Below are 23260 nucleotides of genomic sequence, written 5' to 3' on the forward strand. Positions count from 1 at the left end.
TTAATCATAAAGTTAGTTGTGCTTTGTAAAAATTCCAGTCATCTACACACAGTCTTTCTATACTTGCTCTTAACTAACCCCTGTCTCTTCGCTTACCTATATTCTCCATTATTTAAAATGTAATTGGGTATTCAAAATTGAGGAGCTCGTTAAGCACCCTTAGCGTTGCACCAATCAAGAAAAATTATACTTCTAAAGAATTGTTCCTGTTTGAAAATAAAAATGAATGTTTAATCTTAATGATGGCTACAGCTGATTGCAGCTTCATCTTTATACAATGTAATGCCATCACCATTCCACGCTAGCCATGACTGCAAAATCTCGGTGATCCTTTCTTCGTCAAAGTTTTCATCTAATATTAAGTTATCGATACGGCTCCCGTCATTCTATGCGCGCACATGGGAATCAAGAAGTTATCTACCATGAAATAAAGCATCACATATATATTTTGAAATGCATGAAGAAATTAGTTTTGACTGCTATGAATTACATAACACCTAATAACTTAGGTAACAAACAGGCATGTATGTACATAAGTTACATAAACATTATCATTTACAGCATACAGCTGGAATAACGAAGAAAAGTATTTTCATCTAAAACGAAGTCAGCAAATGCAGAATGTGGAGAAAAACATGCAGAGAATCAAAACGTTCAACCCTGATTTCAGAAACTTTTGTTGTTGTCAATATTTCATGGAAGAATGGTTGCCAAAGTCTCAAGGAGTTTTCAGAAACTTTTAACATTTACATTTTAATATAAACCAAGACCATCAAAATAATTATACGGTATACATAGAAAAAACAGCAGGGGGGGGGGAAAGATTTCTTGAAGAAGGTAAATGCTTTATTACGGATGTTTCTCGCTTCCTTAAGTTTATTGAATAAATTATTTATAAATTCTTTTATAGAATTCTTAGGTGAGAAATAAAATTCTCAAGTCAATAATACACTTTAACGAAAATCTAATGAAAACTTAAATTCCATCATTTTAAATTTCAACAGTTACTACTTCTCTACCTAAATGATTTCTTATACCAAAGAAGTAAGCTTATGATCACTTCCGGGTGTATGATCATGTATATCACTGCGCGGAGTACAACTTAGTTATTTTCGTCTTAGGGATAAGCGATCAAAAAAGTTTGGATATCGTTGTCTTAAACTATTAAGTTATAAAATTTAGTTAAATCAATTCGGAATAATGCATTATAAATGCTTAAAAACGCGTTGTAATTTGCTGAGAATTCAGTGATTCATTGAGATTTCCAATTTTACATTTAATAAAAATTACACTCTGAATTTTGTGCCAAACGTTTTTCGAGAACAGTGAAAGACGTCAATCCGAAGTCAACAAACAATTTGAAATTTATCACCTGCTAATCAGTAACAAATAAAACAAATCAGGGAAATTTTTTCCGCAGAAAACGGGTAAATATTTTTACCTTTGCGGCACGCAATTAATTTTATCAGAGCAAATGCAATTGCATATATTTAACTTCGAAAGGGAATCAACCCTAACGTACTTTTACAAGCAAAAATTAGGTGATACCAGCAATTCAAATGAAAGACTGTTTTTTTTGATTTTTAACTAGCTCAAGGTATGAAGCTCATGTTACCGACATCAAAAAAAGACGAAGGTATTTGCAACTTATATTCTACGAATTTCTCTTATAAATAAACGGTTTTGAAATTTTGGATAACACACATTGTAAATTTCATACTTATTCCTTGAATTCGGCATTACTTTATTCAGTATTTTATTCATCACTAAATATATTGTGCAAAGTAATGCATTCGTTTACTATATTATGCTAGAATTTCGAAAACGTCCATCGCTTTGTGAAAGCAATCTCAAACAAATTAACTACATCCGCACCAAATACATTTCAGAAACTTTCTCTACAATATAAAAGTAATGATTACTTACCTACTGTAAACACGGCACGTCAAATTGTTAATCCTTTTATCCGACTTGTATCTTCGAAAATCTTCAAACCAGTCTTTAATGGCAGTCACACCGAGCACAAACACCACAGGAATGATAGCAATCTCTTTGCCAAATGCATTAATTTTCGGAACCCAATTCAAGAGAACTATTCCGATGAAATACAGATTAGCAATCCTATGGAATTGTTCAAAAAGATTTTTTGGAATGAAAGATAAGATGGTATATTTGGTAGTCCTAACACGATTGCAAGCATAGCCACGATGTGGATGCAGTTTGGGAGGGATGTTCTCTGGCAGAGTAGCATTGTTGACCACCAGCCGTAGCTTCTTCTCTGGAGGAAGTTTTCGATTTTTCCAGAAGAAGATCCTCCGGAAGAAAGAAAACGGCCGATGCACAGCGACATTCGAACCGATGCACTCTTCTCTACTCTCTGGCATGGTGTCTCTGGAATTAGAAATTTGATTTAAAATATATAAAATATAAAGACTAGAAATGTAAAATTATTACATAAATTAAACATAGCCTTGTTCAGTTTTAATTGCCGAATTAAACTAGTTACTGGTCGAGTTTAACTCGGCACGTAGAACTTCGATTATCACGGCCTCTATGAACCGAAGCCTTTGCTAAGCGAGCTACCAATCAGTTTAAAGAAATCATTAGAAAGAATACAGCGAAAATTAGTAACATTCGTGAATTTTCTTACCAGTAATTCATTCATTTGTCCTTTCTGTCAGTGACGGGATTGTTAACGTCTTCTTTTTATGTCATGTGTCATCATAATTCTATAATGAATGAATTTCTCAGTCAGTGAAAATTTCCTCAGTCATCGGACAGACGAATTTAATACACGGGGCTCTCCCATTTACATTATGATCCACTCAGTTCAAGCGTTTCGATAAATAGTGGTTTCTGAATTCCTTTTTGTTTACTTTAATTGTTTGTATCGGAGATATCAATAAATAAATAAATAAATTCTCTGTCAGTTCAAGTACGCAAGTCAAAGGTCTGCGTAGATGAATGAGAAGACTTTTGAAACAACATTCTAATCCGAATTTGTTCGTCATTGAAACAATGAAAAAAAAAAAAAGAAATCTCCATCATACAACCGATGGATCAAGCTACAAAGTGGTATTCCAGAAAAATTACATTTCTTATATTCTAAACAATGAAGATGATATCAGCAAAGTATTAACCGCATTACAATAAAAGATGGAACTGAAAAGCCAAACAAGCGTTCAGATGATGAACAACAAAGAAATCATTCAAGCGTACTTCCAGAGAACAAATCGACCACTATTCGGGATGAAAACTGCAGTGATAAGATACTAGATGCTGTTTATGACTACGAAACAGAAATGGAAAATATCAAAATTAGCGATGCATGTTGAGGGCTACTTTTTACTGCATCTCATTTAAACTCATTTCCTCGAATTTCATTAGAGATGCATTTGTCATTTAATTAATTCAGTTCGAATTTCGCGGCAAGACAAAAATATATAAAAGCTTAAAACATCTTCATTAAAAATTACAAAATGCAGAAAAACATAAAACATCAAATACAGTCAAAAACTGAAAAGAAAACAAATTTTACAATTAAAATTAGAGTTTCTCTGGAAAAACAAACAATTCGGCCAGCGGGATGGAAAACAGATTTTTCAGTGCACAAAACTGAAAGTTTACTTTCGATGCCACTCGGCACAAAAGACACTGAAGTTGGTGCACACACTGACTTAATTCACTCATCTGCTAAATCAATGCTTCAAATGCAAACAAATGATGGCTTCATTAGGCTTAGTACCACTAAACAAATTTTAAATTATAGATATTCTACAACTGTTGCATGCAGATTAACTAAAGGCATAAAAACCTTAACCAGAACATAAGAACAACTTTTAACACTTCAATCACTTTTAGAGCAAATAATGCACAATTTACCAACCTATAAGAATAAAAAAACTCATCTCACAGAGCCGAGTAACATAGTGGTTATATATATATATATATATTTAGTGCAGCCGATTGCATTTAAAAAGGGAGGTGCATAACTACATATTACACTCCCATGCACAAAATTTCAACTTTCTGAGGTGACTCGTTTTTGAGCATGCGAGATACATACGTATGTATGCACGTACAGGTGTCATGAAAAAGTGTCTTTTGAATCCATTTTATGATTTGTTTTGGAAAAAAGAGTCCTTTCTTCTGTCCATACGTACAGATGTCACGCAAAAACATCAAATGGATTCCAAAGCGGTCAAAATGGATATTTTCGGTGAAATATGATAGCCAAAATTTTTCGCGATTATATTACTTCCTTACTTCGCAAAGAGAAGTAAAAAAGTAACAGGCTTAAAAAACTCCATTAAAATCCAGGTAAATAATTTAACAAAATTTCCCATTTTAGGTAAATTTTGATTATTTGGAAGCTTGCTTATTTTTCATTTTGTTTGGTTTCTCATGAATATATTTGATACGAAATAAAATGTCATATGGATTATTTTTTAATTGAAGGAAAATTTTATCTCCATATAAAAATGGTTAATATGTTAGTAGCGGCATTTGTGCGCTTATTTTTACAATTTCTAACATAGATTATCGGAGAGGTTTGTTAATAGAAAAATTGGCATCATTTAAAGTTTAATCTTTATTAAAAGAATTTACGATTATGCAAGGTAGTTACCATTTCAGTTGCCTCGGATAATCGAGGTTCTACTGTATTTGAGATGATCGTATTTTATTGTTACTTGAAGTCTTAAAAGAATCATCCACTTAACTGCATTAGCGACTAGCATGATCCACTTCGTGAACTGAAGTCCAAAGCAAACATTCTATATCTGCTCTCTGTATATAAAATGCCATGCTTAAAATCATCAAGGTAAAATTTTTCCGTCAAGAAAGAGAGAAAAAAATGAAACAATAGCATCGAAAGCAATTAATTACTGCTATCTTGTGGCATCGAAACTGAATATTTTTCAAATAGTGATGATATATTGTTGATAAATAGTGACTGATAAATCACTCTAACATGCTGCGTAATCGATTATGGCTAAGTATGCAAGGCCTAGAGGAGGGATGTCTTTTTGATGGTACTCCTCTAAGAGGTACCACTAGGCACTGTATATTACAAGATGAAACAAAACGACGAAATGATCAAAACAATAATATATTTTGCAAGATAGAGAAGGCAAATTCACTTAAAATACTATTTCGAAAACTGTAGAAAAACAGAATTTGCTAACGCAAAATCAACTGCAGCAACAATTTTCTTTCACAAACGGTCAAACCGAGCAAAAAGCAGAAAGTCTCCTATGACCGGTTCAGTTTTTCTTGCGCTATCTTACTCCTGGAGGAGTGATATATTTTAATAGTCATTATGAGCTTTCTTGTGATTCTAGAGACATTATAGTTCGATTGGTTCTATCTCACATTGAATCTTTTGGTAAATATACACTCCCTCGACTCCATTCATCTTATATTGACTTTGACGTAGTCAGGGAGGTACCTCGAAAGAGGGCTAAAGCCGGACTCATTTTCTGCTTTTCCCGGGATACTAGAGAGGCCAGCATGGACCAAGCTTCACCAAGTGAAAAGTGAAGCGCTATGGAAGAAATACTTCAATCCAAGACGTTCAAACCACCTCAAAGGACTTCCTCATGGAAGCGAGTACATGCACGGCACGAATGAATAGTCTCTTCAAATCAGGGCGTATTCATAAAGATGCTGATGAGGAAATACGACATATATTTACGTCTATGTTCAATCTCATGACAAAACAGTGTTTAGCTATGGCGGGACTGGAAAGAAAAGCAGAACTGGCGACAAACATTAACGAAAAAGTGGAAACTATTGCACAAAGAAAGAGATGTATGCAGAAAAAGATCTCAAAGCAAACACGACAACGTTCAAAATCTCCTTCGGTATCAAGAAGACGGAAACCAGAGGAGAAGCATCAAGTCCTGGTGTAACCAAAAAAAAAATAAATAAATAAATAAAAATAAAACTTCGGAAGAAATGGAACAGAAATTCGTGTAGAACATAAATCCCACCAAATTAAAAATGGAAATAAGGAAAGTGAAAAAGATCAACGAGGGCTGCGTCCTTGTTCAGGTGGCTAAGAAGACGATCCACTCTAGAGCATGCAATCTAATAAAATAAGTCGCTGAAGGATAAAATGGATATGAAACGTCTAGCTACGGTGAATCCCAAAGTCATGGTTTACAATGTCAATGAAGACATTACAAAGGAAAATTTGTAAAACGCAGAACAATGAATATGAAGTTCTCAATGCAAAGGACGTTATGGGAAGGTGTAAGTATTAGCTGCGTATCCAGATAACTTTCAAACTCCTGAACAGGAAACAGAAAGTAAATTTGCAATGGACTCGGAACACTGTGCGCGAAGTCATTATATCAACACAGTGTTTAATTGCCTTGGCTATGGACACACCAAACACAATTTTAAAGAGAAGAAAAAATGCTCTGTGGTCAAGTCGGACACATGCAAGCAGATTTGCCGAGGACGGAAGCAAAGTGCAGTAACTGCACGAAAGTAAATGAAATAATATATATAAACTCGGTTTAAATGTGAAACACGAAGCCAAGGCTAAGACAAGCCCAACACATACAAGAAGTTATACAAGAGAAAAGTAAACTACGAATATATACAAAATAATTCAGCTCAAATCTTCAACACTATAAGAGTGCAGCGAAGCAGATATGACTGTGTTTCAGCATGTATTTGTGAATGTCAAAATTTGAAGAAATTAGAATAATCTGTATTGTATATTATGAAGTTACATCTAAAATAATAGCCTCAGATTTTGAATTCATTTTATATGAGTGAAAAATTTGTATGTAAATCAAGTAATGAAGAAATGGAATGCGTTTATATTTGCTTTGTTCCCAGATAACATATTTTTATCTTAAAATTATCCGATATAAACAATTATATGTAAATAATATGAAAACTTATCTGAGAAGGATAACTTTCTGTTGAATGCCAATCTTTTGACTAAACATGAACTATAAATTTTTGAAGCTTTCGAATTTCTGGGTAATGTCTTTTATATGAGAGATCAAAAACATAGTTTCTTGTATTGCTTCGATATAAATGAAAATATTTAGTTATGATTTAATTTTGAATGCAGTCACACTGCAGTTAAATATTTGGTATAATATTCATTTTAAGCAGTGTAGAACTATTTGATTTTGCAATGTTTAATGCTATTAAACTGCACATAATGTTATGTAACAAAAATATAGTATTGTAAAGAATGTTACTGATTAGCAAGCAAAAATTAATACTATTTTAGAAACTCCCCTCAGATGCAACCCCATCTTCTTAGTGTTAAAGATCAGTAATCAGTTCTTCAGTATTTTTTGGTAATAATGCTTATAGGAAGAGAAAAATATATTTGTTTCTCATATACAGTAGACTCTCGATTATCCGCGCCTACCGCACAAAGTTTTTTTTTTTTTTTTTTTTTTTTTTTTTTTTTTTTTTTTTACAAGCGTAAAGCAAAGAAAATAAAAATGTTCACAAAACTGAGGGAAACGTTAAATTTGCTAACATTGTGCTTATTTATAGCAAAAACATCCCAGGCCTTCTCGGAACCTACCCCTCTGATGAGTAAGTGATTTCTTATTCAACCTTGCAATGCCCGCTCCACCCCCTCTCTCGTCTTAATCTTACTGACACGTCCACTTCCTCCCACTCGCCATTGTTAGTTTAAATGTTCAGTATTTAGTGTTCACTGATAGTGTTTGCGAACCGGTAGGAGTTAATTTCTTATCTTTTATTGTGTTCAGTGCTTGTGCTTTTGTGTTTTTCGTTACCGATTTAAAATGTCAGGAAAACGAAAGAAGGTTGTGTTGACGACTGCACAAAAAATCTATAATTAATTTCCAAAGTAGCAAACGGCGCTACATGGCAGCAGATGAAATTGGATTACGGAATCGCGGAAACAACTGTGCGTGACATTCTAACGCAAAACGACAAACTGGTGAACTTTGCATCAATGTCGGACAGTGCTTCCGCAATGAAAACGCGAAAAACTATGAAGGGTTCTACCTTTGATGAGTTAGACACGGCACTGACAGAGTGGTTAGCACAAGTTCGAAAAGAGGGTACTCCTGTAAATGGTCCTATCATTGTGGCGAAGGCAAAAACCTTTTTTGAGTTGTTAGGCCTGAAAGGAAATTTTGATGCGTCTTCTGGCTGGTTGACTCGTTTTAAGCAGCGACATGGAATTCCAGAAATTGGACTTAATCGGGAGAAACTTAGCGGTGACCAACAAGCAGCCGATTATTTCCACCATGAATTTGAAGAATTTGTTTTAAAAGAAGAGCTATCTTTTGAACAAATTTACAATGCCGACGAATCGGGACTTTTGTGGAAATGTCATCCCACTCGCACTTTAGCATTTAAAAGTGAAAGTAAAGCGGCAGGTCATAAAAGCAGCAAGGAAAAAATCACAATCATGTCTTGCAGTAACACTAGCGGTGGACTTAAAATTAGACTTGTTGTCATTGGAAAGTCAAAAAAAAACCCAAGATCTTTCAAAGGCACAAGGATAGAAAATTTGCCCGTTGATTACTTTAACCAAAAAAAGGATGGATGAACCGAAACATTTTTCAAGAATGGTTCGAAAAAATCTTTGTTCTTCAAGAGCGTAAACATCTTAAATCGAAAAGCTTGCCTGAAAAAGCTGTGCTATTGATCGACAACGCACCTTCTCACCCAGCAACAAGCGTGCTAAAGTCTTCTGATGGACAAATTTTTGTAAAGTTTCTCACCCCCAAACGTTACTGAACTAATCCAACCCATGGACCAAGGAGTCATTGCAACAATGAAGAGAACATACCGAACCAAGCTGCTAATGACCAAAATTGAAGAAGGTTATGATCTGAAAGAGTTTTGGAAACACTACACAATCTTGGACAGCATTTACGATATTGCATCTGCATGGGACTCAGTGAAACCGTCAACTCTCATAAAATCATGGAGAAAACTCATGCCTAATGTTGAGCCAACAACAACCTTTGAGTTGTGAAGAAGAGAATGAAGATGTAAACACGCCCACGGCAACTCTTGCCGATATGGTGCAAACAGTTTCGGGTGGTGAGAACGTCGATGCTGAAAACATTATAACGAGTGGTTGGAGTGTGACGTCAACGAACCTGGCTTCGAACGTTTGACGGATGACGAAATTGTGAAAAAAGCAAGGGGAGACACCGAGAATGAAGGACAGCGAAGTAAAGGCGAAGAAGAGCCCACTGCAGATGCGGAAGACTCACGAAGCGGCTTTGCAACAAGTGACGGACTGCTGAGCTATTTGAAAGAACACGACGACGCGGAGTTGGCCGAGAAACTTATGCTACGAAAAATGCAATCTCGAATCAAGAGAAAATGCTTCCAAAGCAAGAAGCAAACACAAATGACTGATTTCTTCAAAAAGGTGTTGTTTTACAGTTATGCTTTTGTAATTATATAATATATTACAGTATTAAAACAGTACGTATGTATTAATTTTTCTGTGTATCCTTGACGCCTCTCGTAAGTAGAAAGCACTTTTCTGTTTTCATTAACAAAATTCATTTTAGGTTAGTTTTGAGTGATATACTAAAGTATTAAGCGTTAGTTAAACATTTCCTGCTGTTTATTTTTCGTTTTATTGTACATAAAACGATTTTTCAAAGTTTGAATGACTGTTTTCTGTTTTGCTGTACCCGTTTTTAGCTTTTTTCGGATTATCCGCGGAGGCCGCGCCACCCAATTCCGCGGATAATCAGGAGTGTACTGTACTACCGAGAAAAAGAAAGCACGGCGACTCAAGATAATCTTGGCTGACCGCCTCTGGCTGTGTCAGCCTTCTCCCATCAAGATAGCCTTGGTTGACCTAACCATGATCAAACCATTTGGCACACTCGAATTAAACTATTAAAGATGATATCACATTGAGTGATCATCATCTCCCATGATATTTCAGAGATCTCTCTTCAGAAAAGAAGCAACTAGCGTTGAAATCTAAAAAGGATTAACTGGAATTACTACAGGCACTGCTGTCTCTGAAGTTTTAACACACTACTTCGCTGGATACAAAAACTAATAAAATCATTGAGTATACCTCAAATGAAGTAAGGAACGATCTATTCTGATACAGATAAATCACCCTAAGATAAATATGAATATTCTAAGTGGTAAATGGAACTGATTTCAGAGTAAGAGCTATATATGTAGGCAGTATCAGACTGAGCTTTGGGATGAAGAGAATCGGCAGAGAGAGCAAGGTAAAAGAGAGTAGGCTATTTATAAACGCAATATATGGACTGCAAAATCCAATACCTGGGACAAATTTTGGAAAAACCTCTTCCCTGTTTCCTCGTTTGACACATATTATAACATCACCTAAGGAATGAGTCTCTGCCCCCTTTGCAATTGTGTTCAATTAAAAAAAAAAAAAAAAAAAAGATGGGACACTTACTTTTGATATTCAAGAGACGGTGGAATATATAATTAACCACCACTTTCTGAAAGATGAAGAAATTCATAAAAGGATGAGAATGAAAGCTAATATATTGTTGGAGAATGAAAATGGCCTGCACTTCATGGATTCTGAAATTAAAAAGGTGATACGAATGACAAAGAAAGGTCGGTTAGAATAGATTGAAGGGTGCCCCTTATATTATCGCAAAGTTGTTTCATTTTTGGTAGGTAACCTGAGTAGTCGAATGTTACGGAAACCCTATTATGATGTAATCGATTGTGTGCTGCCGTAAATTTTGAATAACGGGTTAGGTTATTTAATTATGACAAAGGCTCGAGGGCTATCTGCCTAAGGGGGTGATGCCTTCGTGGAGGACTTTCTAAGGGAAACTGGCTCATATACACGTTACACAGGGGAAAAACCACAAAAACAACTATGCAGCCAGCCCGTTCGCAAGTTTTGAACCTCGGACCGAACCACCAGTGTTCAGCGACTTTACCGCTCAGCCCCTGGTGTGCCATAATTGAATAATCCAATCCCTTCAGTTCAGATTTAAACTGAACAGAAGCACGATTAATGTACTCAGTAACGTCACCACAATATGAATTGGCACACGGGCACTATCTTGCTGGATAATATGAGTGTGTTTAATCACCTGGTGGTGGCTGGGCTTGCTAGCCACGCTCCATGACTTTGAATGCCCAAAGAACATTTACATCCTTCTAAATGATCTTAATAACAGGATCATCGCATACAGAAGAGATAGCATTGACATTATAAAGCTCTAAAGAAGCGCCTCAAGGGCTCTAAAGAAGCGCTCATACTAAGGAAGCGCCTCAAGGGCTCTAAAGAAGCGCTTAATACTCTAAAGAAGCGCCTCAAGGGTCCAACTTAGGCCCTTTTCTGTGGAATGTGATAGCGAACATGGCACTATCCCCCGATCCTGGCGAAGGGTTCCTAGAGTATGCAGACAATTTTGTAATAATTGTGGGTGGTGGTAACACAACCGCAATAGAAAAGAAAGCTCGACATGCACTGAGTTTTTAGAAAACTGAAATAAGACTTTGAGCTGAATTTCAGCATTGAGAAAAACAAAATGATTACCTTCCCCAAAGGTATCATGTTTCTGAGCAACTCTCTGAGGTTACAATGGAAGCTTAAGCCTATTAAGAGCAGCAATTCTTGATGGGCTTAATCTGGGATTCATCCCAAGTTTAGCTGGATTCCAATACCAAGAGAATTCTAAATACAAGGTCACTTAGATTCTACAAATATTCGTTAGCTACTGAATCTTCGCAAAGTCTACATGTAAATGTATGGAAATTTTAATTTAAATAATTAAAATCTAATGAATGATTTATTAATAAGAAATATACCTCCATGAAATCCGTATAAAAATTCATTAGTGTGTTTATTAGTTTTTTGCAAAGGTGGGAAAAACTGTGTAAATAATCTATCTACACAACCCTCTCCACTATGTGGAAGCAGTTTTCATAATATTATGTAATTTATTTTATTGGATGTATACTCCCAGAAAACCTGCAGAAACCTCTTCGAACATTCTGTATTATACAGTAAACAAATTATAATGTGTTGTCTTCTCAAATTTTGTGAAAAAACTCCTCAGTGAATTCGAAATCCATATTGAGTCTGCTTTCAGTGCTGACAATTTTTACAAGAGAAATTTGGGCAATTTTTTTAAACAACTGTTTAAGTTGCATATGAGAAAATAAACATTCACTCCAGAATCAAACTCAGAATGTAGCTAGGAATTTTCAGCAACCTTTCTTTCTCAGCAATTAGTTATTATGCTTCTAGGGGTTTATAAAGTAAATTGAGCAAGAGATGCGTAAAGCATTTAATTTTAATCTGCAGTAATAAGTTTTCAATATACATGGAAATGGTTCATAAATCTGTACAACTTTTAATAAAAAAAATAAAAATTAAAAAAAAAAAAAAAAAAAACCACAACTACAAGAAACTGACATCATTTAACAATGGCTTTTATTTTAAAAAAAGTACATTAACAACTTTGCTTCGCTAAAAGGAAGACTAATCAAATTACATATACACAATAGTTAAATTACAACTAGAATTGCAAGAATTAAATTACAAGATGCCTGAAAACAGGTATAATAATTTTTTATTTTACCGGTGTTACTTTATGTAACTATATCATATATAATTTTGTTTCTATATATTTTGCTATTATAATCCTAATATGATTTGCCTAATATTAAATCAATAGACATATTTTTCAAGTATAAATCAAAGAAGTAAATAGACCCGATTCTGTTACTTAATTTGAAATGAACTTTGTGAATTAAAAGAGAAATCGTTGGTACGTTATTTGCAATGCTTAATTTTCAAAGCTTTTCATTTGCAGCATTTAAATTTTGTTCATATATTTAATTTGTTGCTAGCATTTCCATTAAACAAAATCCAAAAATCAGTCCTAATATTAAATTTGTAAATGTGAGTGATTCTTACAGTTTAATGTAATATGTGTTGCATTGCCTCACTATAAACAGCGTATCCTTTTCCAAATTGTTGCCACCAAATATTATCACCCTATATTATTTTTAAAGAAATTAAATAATGAAGATTCTACATTATATGAATGTATGTTTCTCACATTTTGAAAAAACGATAGTACTTGGAGCCATTAAATTTTGAATAATGTAGTCCTCCACCTCAGCATGTGCACCTGGAAGACCCAATTTTGAATTTCCAATTTGCTTTATTATTTATTTAATATTTTGTAAAATTCTAATGAATTTTTTATTAACAAACTTAATTGTATGAAAGCAAATAGTGGCTACTGTTCAAAATAAAGCATTCTTATCTTAGCACATGAGACATGTTGCAGTTATAATCGGGAAAATGTAAAATATTCATTTTTTTTTTTTCAATTTAATTAACAAACTCGACTCTATGAAAGCAATATGTTGCCGCTGTAATAAATTCTTTTACCTTCCACTTGTCAGCATGTTGCTATTCAGTAAAGCCTAAAATACCTTCAAATTTAATCTGGATACTTATCAAATAAAAATCTAAGCAATTTAAAAACAATAAGTGCAGTTCTTGAGAATATGTTTTTGCTACTTTTCAATGTCATTGATTTAAATAAACATGTTTTAATATTACGACCTGTTTAATTAGTATTCAATATTTGGTACTGTTCTGTTATTGGGGTCAGATTCAGAAATGTATGAATGTATATGCATGTATGTGCATATATACATGCATACATTTCTGGATCCAATTCTGATAACAGAACAGTACCAATAATTTTGTGAAACTACATTAGTTGGACTCATCATTATATATGTTTTCCTTTTTATGGTAATATGTTAGGCAAAGTTTTGAAAGAAAAATTATGACGAATATTAAAATATGTGAGAAAAACTCTAACTCTCTATCGGGAATTCTCAATGTTCTTTTTAAATATATTGTGATTTTGCTTTTGAATTGAATTTTATTTGACCTGATACCTGAAAGGAACCTGATACTTAATAAATAATTTAACACATACAAAGTTAACAATGAAAAGATTTAAAAAAAAAAGTGTTAGTCATCTTACTAAAAAAACTGAATATATTGATATGATGAGCTAGGTAAAAACTGAAAAGAATACAAAAATGTATGCCAACACTCCATCGGAAGCTCTAAACATACACTTCTTTTCAGCTTTTAAAAACTTTGTGATTTTGGTGTTCAACTGTATGTGGTGCGAGCGCAAAAATGATGCTTAATGATAAAGCTAAAAAGAACCCCCCCCCCAAAAAAAAAATAAAAGCAGGAGCAAGTGCGACAACTGACTGATAGACTGCATGCTCAGTGAAAGCATTAAAAAAAGCCTTAACAAACCCTTTTGGGTATCCATAAAAATCTAAAAACCTTTCAGTTTTTAAGTGTTTTTGTAAGATAATCCATTTTTCTTATCAAATTGGATATATTGACACAAGTATATCAAATCCTTTGGTCTTTTGAAGTTCATTATAATGGAATTTGACTAGTGAATTACTAATATGATGAATGAATTCGACTAAAGATTCAATTAACAAATTTTGAAAGCTGTGAATAAATACATAATGCAGACATAGGTGCATAAAATTTTCAACTACCACACAGAGAACTTTGTTCAAAGTATACACTAGTCTGTTATTACAAGGAGCACCCTGAGTAACAGCAAAGCGAAATTGTTAAAAAAAATCATATTTTTATGTACAAAATATCAACAGCTACCATTTTTATTATCAACATGCTTTTAAATTATGAAGAAATGCATTTTGTGTCAATACACGATTTTGTCTAATTTTTATATATCTGGTAATTCATCAAAATGCATAGCTTATAAAGAATGCAATAAATAATGGTTATAAACATAACCTTTTATCAGCCACCCTGCACTTATTACAACCAAATTTTGCTATACTGTATTTGAAATTGAAAACATTTAATACATTGAAAACAATACAATCTCCCATAGTGACTGCATCTGAGGCCAATAATAACTTTAAATATCACTATTATCAAAGATTTTCCTGCCTTCACAGAAAATCAAAACCGTCTGGAACACTGATACTGTTAGTCATCTTTGAGCAAAAATTCTTTTATAAGGTTATAAGGTTCTTTTATAAGGTTCATCAGTGGTCAAGCAGCAAAATATCTAACCACTATATCAATTTAAGAACTACCAGTTTAAATCCTGGTGAATAAGCTGACTATGTGAGAGTTTTTGTGGTTTTTTCCACGAGTTTTAACAGAGATTCCTTCAACTAATTATTGCTTATTATTGAATAGTTATTTTGTAAAATAAAACAATAAAATAATTGATCCATCTTAATTTAATTTAATGTTAGTTTAATCTTATCGCCAAGTCTCAAAAATCTATATAGAGATCTACCTTTAAATTCTCCCATTATCATTCTCATGTAACTCATATCACACATTCATTTATTAAGGAGATGATTAAATTAATTCATAATGATTTTCACACATTCATTTATTTAATTCATTAGAGAATCATGGGATTATTAGTGTACTACGAAATAACACTTGTATGTTAACTAAGAGAATCATATTAGCTTAAAAATTAATTCATACATTGCAAGTGAAAAATTGGTAAAGGTTTACAATTGGGTGCCCCTTGTTTTTCTGGCGATTTTTTTTTTATGCCAAGATCGGCGCCAGGAAGGCACAATTTCAAGATGGCAACACAAAACCATAATAACAAATTAAAAATTGCACAAACTCGATGTCTATATACACATCGCTCTATTTTTACTTTTAAAAAAATCAGAGAATTGCACAAACTAGGCATTGTGCACTGCCTTAACTTTGTCCATGTACACATAGATCTATTTTCATTTAAAAAAAATCAGGAAGCTAAAACAAAATTAAAACTATCATGGTAACCAGAAATGGGGTTTTATAGCCAAAATGGAGCAAAATTTGTCGCTAATCAAAGAGGCACCCAGTTCTACACTAGAGCCAAAAAATTAATTAAATAATAATGCACAAAATTAAGTACTATAACATTTTTCAGAATTATTTCGCGCAAAATTAACCGCTGAATATCCAGAACGACAGAATAATATTAAACAGCTTCAAGTATCCAATGACTTCTTAAAAGCCATATATCTCACTTGAAAGGAAAAGAAAATTCCTTTTATTAGTCAGATATCTGCCAGGGAATGATCCAACACAAGAGTATTTCATTGGTTCGACAGTGCCCATAATAAACTATTATTTTTCATTAATTCTAGTTCAAAATGAAGGCGATAAGCTTGAGAATTCTGTTATAAACTGTTTCTTTCCAGATGGAAAAAAAAAAAAAAAAAAAAAGATATCCCACTCCTTACGCAAAATTCACAAACATACTTATCCATACAATCTATCTGTCCTAATTTCTAATGAATACTTTAGGACAGACAACACATTCTTGCAATGCACATCTTAAGCTTTCTCAATACTGTAATTTTCATAAATATATTTATTATATGCATTATATGAATCCTTTCTATGTTGGGCATTTGGAATATAAATTCTCTTTAAAGCAGTATTTCAAAGTTTTCACAATTGACAGTTTCCTTAAATGAAGCGATTAACTATTTTTGAAAATAGCTTCAATTATTTCAAACACTAAAACATTCTCAATGATTCAGTTAATTATTTTATTAGTAACTAAAGTTCATAAATTTAATAATGTTTGTTATATTTTTCATAGAATTAAAAATTATATATATATATATATTAATCTGGAGTCGGGGACGAAACAGACTCTCGAAATTTTATTTGGTCTAAATTTTTAATTCTATGAAAAATATAACATAAACATTATTAAATTTATATATATTAAAGGTGCTACTTTGGTAGCACCATATTAAATAAGTATACAAGATCGCTTACCATTATTTTTAATTCAATAGAATTTAATCCACCCTGAATCTGAATATTTAAGCTTATTTACAAACACACGGCGAAAATTTTCACACACAAAGTCACCCATCAAACATAAACAAAATTTTTCCCTTTCAAAGCACAACCATCGCGCGCCTACGAAATCGAATACAATCTACCAAAAACTAGCGCGAGAAACGATATGAATGATGCAATTGGCAAATATTTACAGGGCTGAAATCTTTTAACCAATGAAATATACGGAACGAAGGTAAGGCAATCAGAAAGAACAAGATTTAACCAATAGGACGCAGTATCTTTATTTCGAAGTTGAAGTCATTTAATAGTATAATAATTACTATTTCTGAGCTGGTTTCGCGACAAATACAAATTGCAAGCAATTTAAAAACCATAATGCAATCCAAAATTTAAACAAACATACATATACACATCTCTTTTTTTTCACAAAATCAGAGTTTTGACATTTGACAATGTTTAAAAACTATTTTCATTTTTTCTTAAATTATTTCGAAATTATATTTGAGAATATAAAATTTTTGTATATTTTATAATAGCTGAAATAAAACATTATACAGATATTATAAAATTACTTAATTTAAAAAAATCATCTTAAACATACGAATGTTTTATCAGTATTTCATCATGTAAATTCTCTAATATTAATTAACTGATAATCAAATTTGGATTATTTATTTTACTTTTGCAGAGTATATTAAAAAAGTTTATTTTCGAGAAACGTTTTTGGATGAAGTTCTGAAACATCTCAATGCTTTGATATTTACACTGCACTTCGTGTAACAGTAAATATAGGAAACAATCCAAGCCGATAACTGGTTTATGTTCTTTGAGAAGTGAACTAGATTGGCAAGCTTATCGCCTTCATTTCACATGCGGACTATAAAAAATATATGCCCTCAAAACTATCAAAGCTTTGCTTGGCAAAAGTATTGCATGTAGAATATTGGCGCTAAAAATAAGCGACTAGAAATTACCCAGGAATGACTTTTTTAACTGGGCGCTAAGGCTGCTATACGATATGGTTGCGGAATATTCCTGCAGTTACCGTACTGCTTACGATCATACATTTGTAAATATGTGTTGTGTTTTTGAATTTCAAATGTTACCACGTGCAGTATATCAATCAAATCTTTTTACGCTAATTTATATACCTAAAAAACATCCAAATTCATAACCATGCCAAAAAAAGCGAGAGGAAAATATAAATCATATCGACCAGTATCGAACTATTCTGAAGCTGAAATATTCAGAAATTCCTCTGCAGTATTAGATGACACAGATCCTGTAGAATCTCTCAGATATTTGAAAGAAATATTTAAAGATAAACTTGAGGAAGATGTTATTGTTATGATATTTTCCGAATGTGCATACAATGGTAAGCATGGAATAGATACAAAATTTTAAAATATTGTTGAAATAGTTTTGTTTTATACTTTAATGTTCAGTATTTCCTTTTGGATTTAATAATATTTGTATCACAATATATCTGTATTTAATCTAGAAAGTTTGTATTTAAATACCGTACACGTATCGTTACTGTACTTGAGAGTAAAATTCACGAAATGTGTAGATTTAATCATGTAATACGGATTTCTCTAGCTAAGTACAAAATAAGTTGTAAAAAATATAGTGCAGATATTGTTTCCCGTAACGAAAATTCTTGACAGATCACACGAATTGGAAGTACTTCACTGAAAACAAATCAAATGTATAGTGTGTTGAGTAACTGTACAAGTGGGTATAAAAATGCAGTGAACCCTTACTCTAGCTCTTTTCTCATAGAAGTCTTCCTCTGAAGATAACAAATCAGCACTAATAAGTAAAATTGCATTATATATTTTTAACCCAATCACGACCATGAAATATGTAGTATGTTGACCATCAAACCCTCTAATTTCATTATCAGACCAAACTGCTTAACATCCTACCTAAATTAAAGAGTTACAGATCTGATTCTTGCGGTTCAGATGATTTTTTGGTAAAAGTATAGTTTAGGGTACCCCTTGGTACAAGGATACCGATTTTGTGCAGTTCTTTGACCCGTTATTTTGGCTTGCGAAGCGGCGATTTTTTCGCCAAAAATCGCTGCTACACAAAGCCAAAATAACAAAACAAACAATTGCACAAACTCGGTATCCATGTACACATCGACTTATTTTCACTTAAAAAAAAAAAACCCGAATTGGACAAAAATGGCATTGCGCACTCCTTTGACTTTATCAATGTACACGTCGACCTATTTTCACTTGCAAAAAAATGGCATTGCGTACTCTTTTAACTTTGTCCATGTACACGTCAACCTGTTTTCACAAAAAACAAATCCCAGAATTGCACAAACTTGCATTGCACACTCCCTTTACTTTGTCCATGTATGCTTTGATATATTTTCACCTAAAAAGTCGGAGGAGTCCCAAATTCTACAATATAGACAAACAAAAAATACATAATCTCAATAAAATGCATTTTAAACCAAACAATGAAATAACATAAAAAAGGAAAAACATTACACATTTAATCACTACCAAAAGCAAATATTCACTTACCATGATTTTTGAGTTTGCTTCGTACACCCGGAGCCACGTAAAAATAAAAATATCAGTCATACTCATAAGACTTTTTTCAAACCAGTTACTCTTTCTGATCGAACGCTTCACATACTGACCATCTGAACCTTTCTTCCTACAAATCCATCTAAACAGTTTTTACGTTCGACTAGACGCATATCCTTCCTACATACAGGACATTTATAATGGCTACTAAGTAAACCTTTATTTACACACCAGTCAATTAAAGCTCTTTTCCCTTTTCGCTCCAAATCATACAGAAACTTCAAATTAATCTTACTACATTCAGCCATTCTACCGCCTAAAGAATCTAACCAAAACACACCACAAAAACGCTTACAAAACATCCCGTGATTCAAAATTTCCCAGAATCATGCACCGGATTACGTCACAATAGGGTTTCCATAACATTCAACTACTTAGGCTATCATAAATGAAACAACAACTTGGCAATAAATCAAAACAACTTCGCCATAGTACAAGGGGTATCTTAAAGTCTACTCTACCCAATTGTTTTCATTAAGGATAGAACGGTTAATATAGTTAATATTTGCATGTTTATGAATGATATGTATTTTTTGTCATGTAATTTATCACATGGATATGCTTTAGACTATGAAAAGATTATTTATTTTGGTTGATCTTTACATTATGGTAACTTGGCGTTTTTTTTGGTGAAAATTTGGCGACCAACTCTCCTACAGCAACTCTCTATTTTTTTTCCCCGCCGCCATTTTGTCTTCACAAAGTAAAGACATGTTTCTTTTCTTTTTATCTACTGAACACTTCTTCCAAAAATCTACTAGCCGAATTACACTTATGCTAGAAATTTTATCTAACAAAACTGCTTAATCATGACAAATATTCACTGCAAAATTGGGAAAAAGTGCACAATACCATACTCCTTACGCGTTTTTCAAAATAACACATACACATAAACCATGTACACGCCGACTTATTTGTACTTAAAAAAAATCATCCCAGAATTACACAAAAATGGCATTGCGCACACTCTTCACTATATCCATGTACACTGCTTTTTTCTCATAAATTAGAAAAATTTCACGAAAATGCATAACAATTTTCTGAATCTTTAAACCCGGTAAAAAGAACATATATGAAATTACCTGATCGCGAAAAAGTATATACCCTTTCCAAATATGAACATTTCCACATATAAAATAAATAAAATATCCAAAAACTTTTACCTCTAAATCATCTATTATATTATACACGTCACCAACGAATTCATACCGCAAGCATTAAAAATACTTAGTGTCAAATATTTAAATTATCTCCATGCACGTTTACTTCAACTTAAATGTATACCAAATTCCTACAAACATAAAATTCACAAAATAACTATCATTTAATTAAAATATCACTAAACGATGTACACGTCGACTTATTTTTACTTAAAAAAACATCCCAGAATTGCACAAAAATGGCATTGCGCGCACTCTTCACTATATCCATGTGGAAAAATCCCCCAAATGATTTATGTATCGCCGTTAGAGGGCGCTTCGCTTCTGAAAAGGAATGTTAGTTTTTAGTTTGCGACGTAGTTAGTTAGCAGTGAACCTTCGATGCAACGAAAGTTGCTTTGTAAATAAAATGATTATTTTTGTAGATTGTTGAAATATTTCACTTCATTTAGAATTAGAACTACCTTTTGCAATATGGCGCATCGGTGCCGAGAACCTTTGGCCAATTTAGAAGTTTGTGTTTTTTAATTTTGGATATCATTTTATGCGAAGACAGCCAAGGTAAGCCTGTATTTTCTATTTTTATATAATATGGAAGATCTTATTGCTAAACTGAAATCGAAACGAAAGGTATTGAGGACCGGAGTGTCCAAGATATTAAAGAAAATTGAAACCGAACTGAATAAAGATGATAGTAGTATAAATGTAAATGTATTAGAAGAAATTTTAGACCAGTTAAACGAAAAATCAAAATCCTTGAGCAATTTAGACGCTGAAATAGAACGAGAATTAAAAGTCGAAGAAGACGAATTTGAACTTGAAATCTCATCCGCTTTGGAATATGAAGAGAAAATACAAGTGTGGCAGTTTAGAGGAAAGAAAAAGTTGAAAGAGTTGAATAAGTTGGAAAATTCGGACAATGCAAATAGATACACTTCTAATGAAACCGTTACAGAATCCCAAAACGAAAGTAACAAATTCACTCGTCTTCCAAAATTAACGATCTCTAAATTTTATGGTGATTCTTCGGATTGGTTAGAATTCATAGGTCAGTTCGAAAATGCGATTGATAAAAATCCGAATTTATCAAAAATAGAAAAATTAATTTACTTAAAAAGCTTTCTTGGTGGCTCAGCCTCCAAAGCTATTTCTGGTTTCGCTCTCATCGAAAATAATTACGAAGCTGCTCTTGAACTGTTACGTTCCAGATTTGGTCAAAAGAACATCTTAATTAATTCGCATTTAGGACAACTCTTAAGTACTTCACCTGTTAGAAATCCTAATGATATAAACGGATTAAGAAAACTTCTAGATCACGCCGAAGTACAGATAAGAAATCTTGAAGCATTAAAAATAGACTCTGATACCTACGGAAATCTCTTAACGCCTTTAATTTTGAAATTACTTCCTAATGAATTCGTTCTTGATTATAGCCGAAAAATTAAAGACGAAAATTGGGATTTAAAAGGTTTGTTAGCCTTTTTGAGGAACGAAGTATTCAGTAGAGAACGTGCAGCTTCTGTTAATTATAATTCTAGAGAAAAATATTCGCGATTGGAAAAGCATTTGCCCTTCAAACATAAACATTCTCCAGGCATAACGAGCAAGCCGTCTACAGTTGAGTTATTAGCGGCGTCATCCGAATCGCAGTGTCTGTTCTGCGGGAACACAAATCATAAATCTGCGGATTGCGAAGTTTTAAGTGTAGAAAAGAAAAAGGAGATCTTAAAAAGTGAATCGCGGTGTTTTTTATGTTTACGTCGGTATCACCGGATCCAAAATTGTAAACAAAAAATAAACTGTGCCTTCTGCTTTAATAAACACTCGAAAGCCATTTGTTATTCATTCCATCAGAAAAAAGATAATGAAAAACCTAAAAAGAAAACGTCGGATTCGAGCGTTATTTCCGCTGTTTCGTCATATAATTCCGATGAAAATAGATCTAATAAAATATTATTACAAACGGCTTCTGCATTGATTCGAAATAATGATAAATCTGAAAATGTCAGAATTCTTTTTGATAATGGATCAATGAGATCTTTCATAACCAAAGATGTATCTACTAAAATGGAACTTCCGATTGTTAGAAAAGAATCACTTTCTGTTTATTCCTTTGGTGATAAAAGTGCGTTAGAAAAAACCTTTAATGTTGTTAGAGCAAAACTAGAAAATGTAAACGATCCTAATCTTAATATATATATTGAGCTTCTTGAAACCGAAAATATATCCAATACTGTTATCTCTCCTCCAGATTTGAACTTTGCTAAGAAAAATAAAATTTTACAAAATTTACAATTAGCAGATTGTTGTAGAAAAAGTGACAAAATTGATATTCTCATAGGGGTAGATTTCTACTATTCTATAATTACTGGTAAAATTAAAAGAATTTCAAGAAATGTAGTAGCCACAGAATCTTTATTTGGGTGGTGTTTGCAGGGTAAAGTAAATAATGATCACAGTGAATTATTAACTATGAAAGTAATTGTAAATGAAAACTTGATATCAGATCAGTTACAACAGTTTTGGAAACTAGAAAACTTGGGTTTGGAAAGTGATACTCAAAACGACAAAACTGTTGATTTAGAAATTATGAAATCTTTCGAATCTGATATCAG

The 23260-nt window shown here is 32.9% G+C and overlaps 2 protein-coding genes across 2 annotated transcripts in view; one reads left to right on the forward strand and one right to left on the reverse strand.

The window, feature by feature from the left end:
• The window catches only part of LOC118188303 (phospholipid-transporting ATPase VA-like), a 220211-nt gene extending 203155 nt beyond the window's left edge, over positions 1 to 17056 (reverse strand). Inside the window, exons 1-2 of the mRNA XM_085818334.1 lie at positions 16847 to 17056; positions 1927 to 2391 (exon numbers count right to left, since the gene is read on the reverse strand). Coding sequence (XP_085674460.1) covers positions 1927 to 2384 — 458 coding nt within the window. The 5' untranslated portion in view covers positions 2385 to 2391; positions 16847 to 17056. The remainder of the gene's footprint in view (positions 1 to 1926; positions 2392 to 16846) is intronic.
• A 618-nt stretch (positions 17057 to 17674) lies between these two features.
• Positions 17675 to 23260, forward strand: part of LOC118195279 (NEDD4-binding protein 2-like) — a 77790-nt gene continuing 72204 nt past the window's right edge. Inside the window, exon 1 of the mRNA XM_035366564.2 lies at positions 17675 to 18251. Within this exon, the coding sequence (XP_035222455.1) occupies positions 18053 to 18251 (199 nt within the window). The 5' untranslated portion in view covers positions 17675 to 18052. The remainder of the gene's footprint in view (positions 18252 to 23260) is intronic.

This window comes from Stegodyphus dumicola, chromosome 6, assembly GCF_044657685.1.
Source record: "Stegodyphus dumicola isolate Sdum_Otavi_A_Nest chromosome 6, ASM4465768v1".
In the NCBI taxonomy this organism is placed as follows: Eukaryota; Metazoa; Arthropoda; class Arachnida; order Araneae; family Eresidae; genus Stegodyphus; species Stegodyphus dumicola.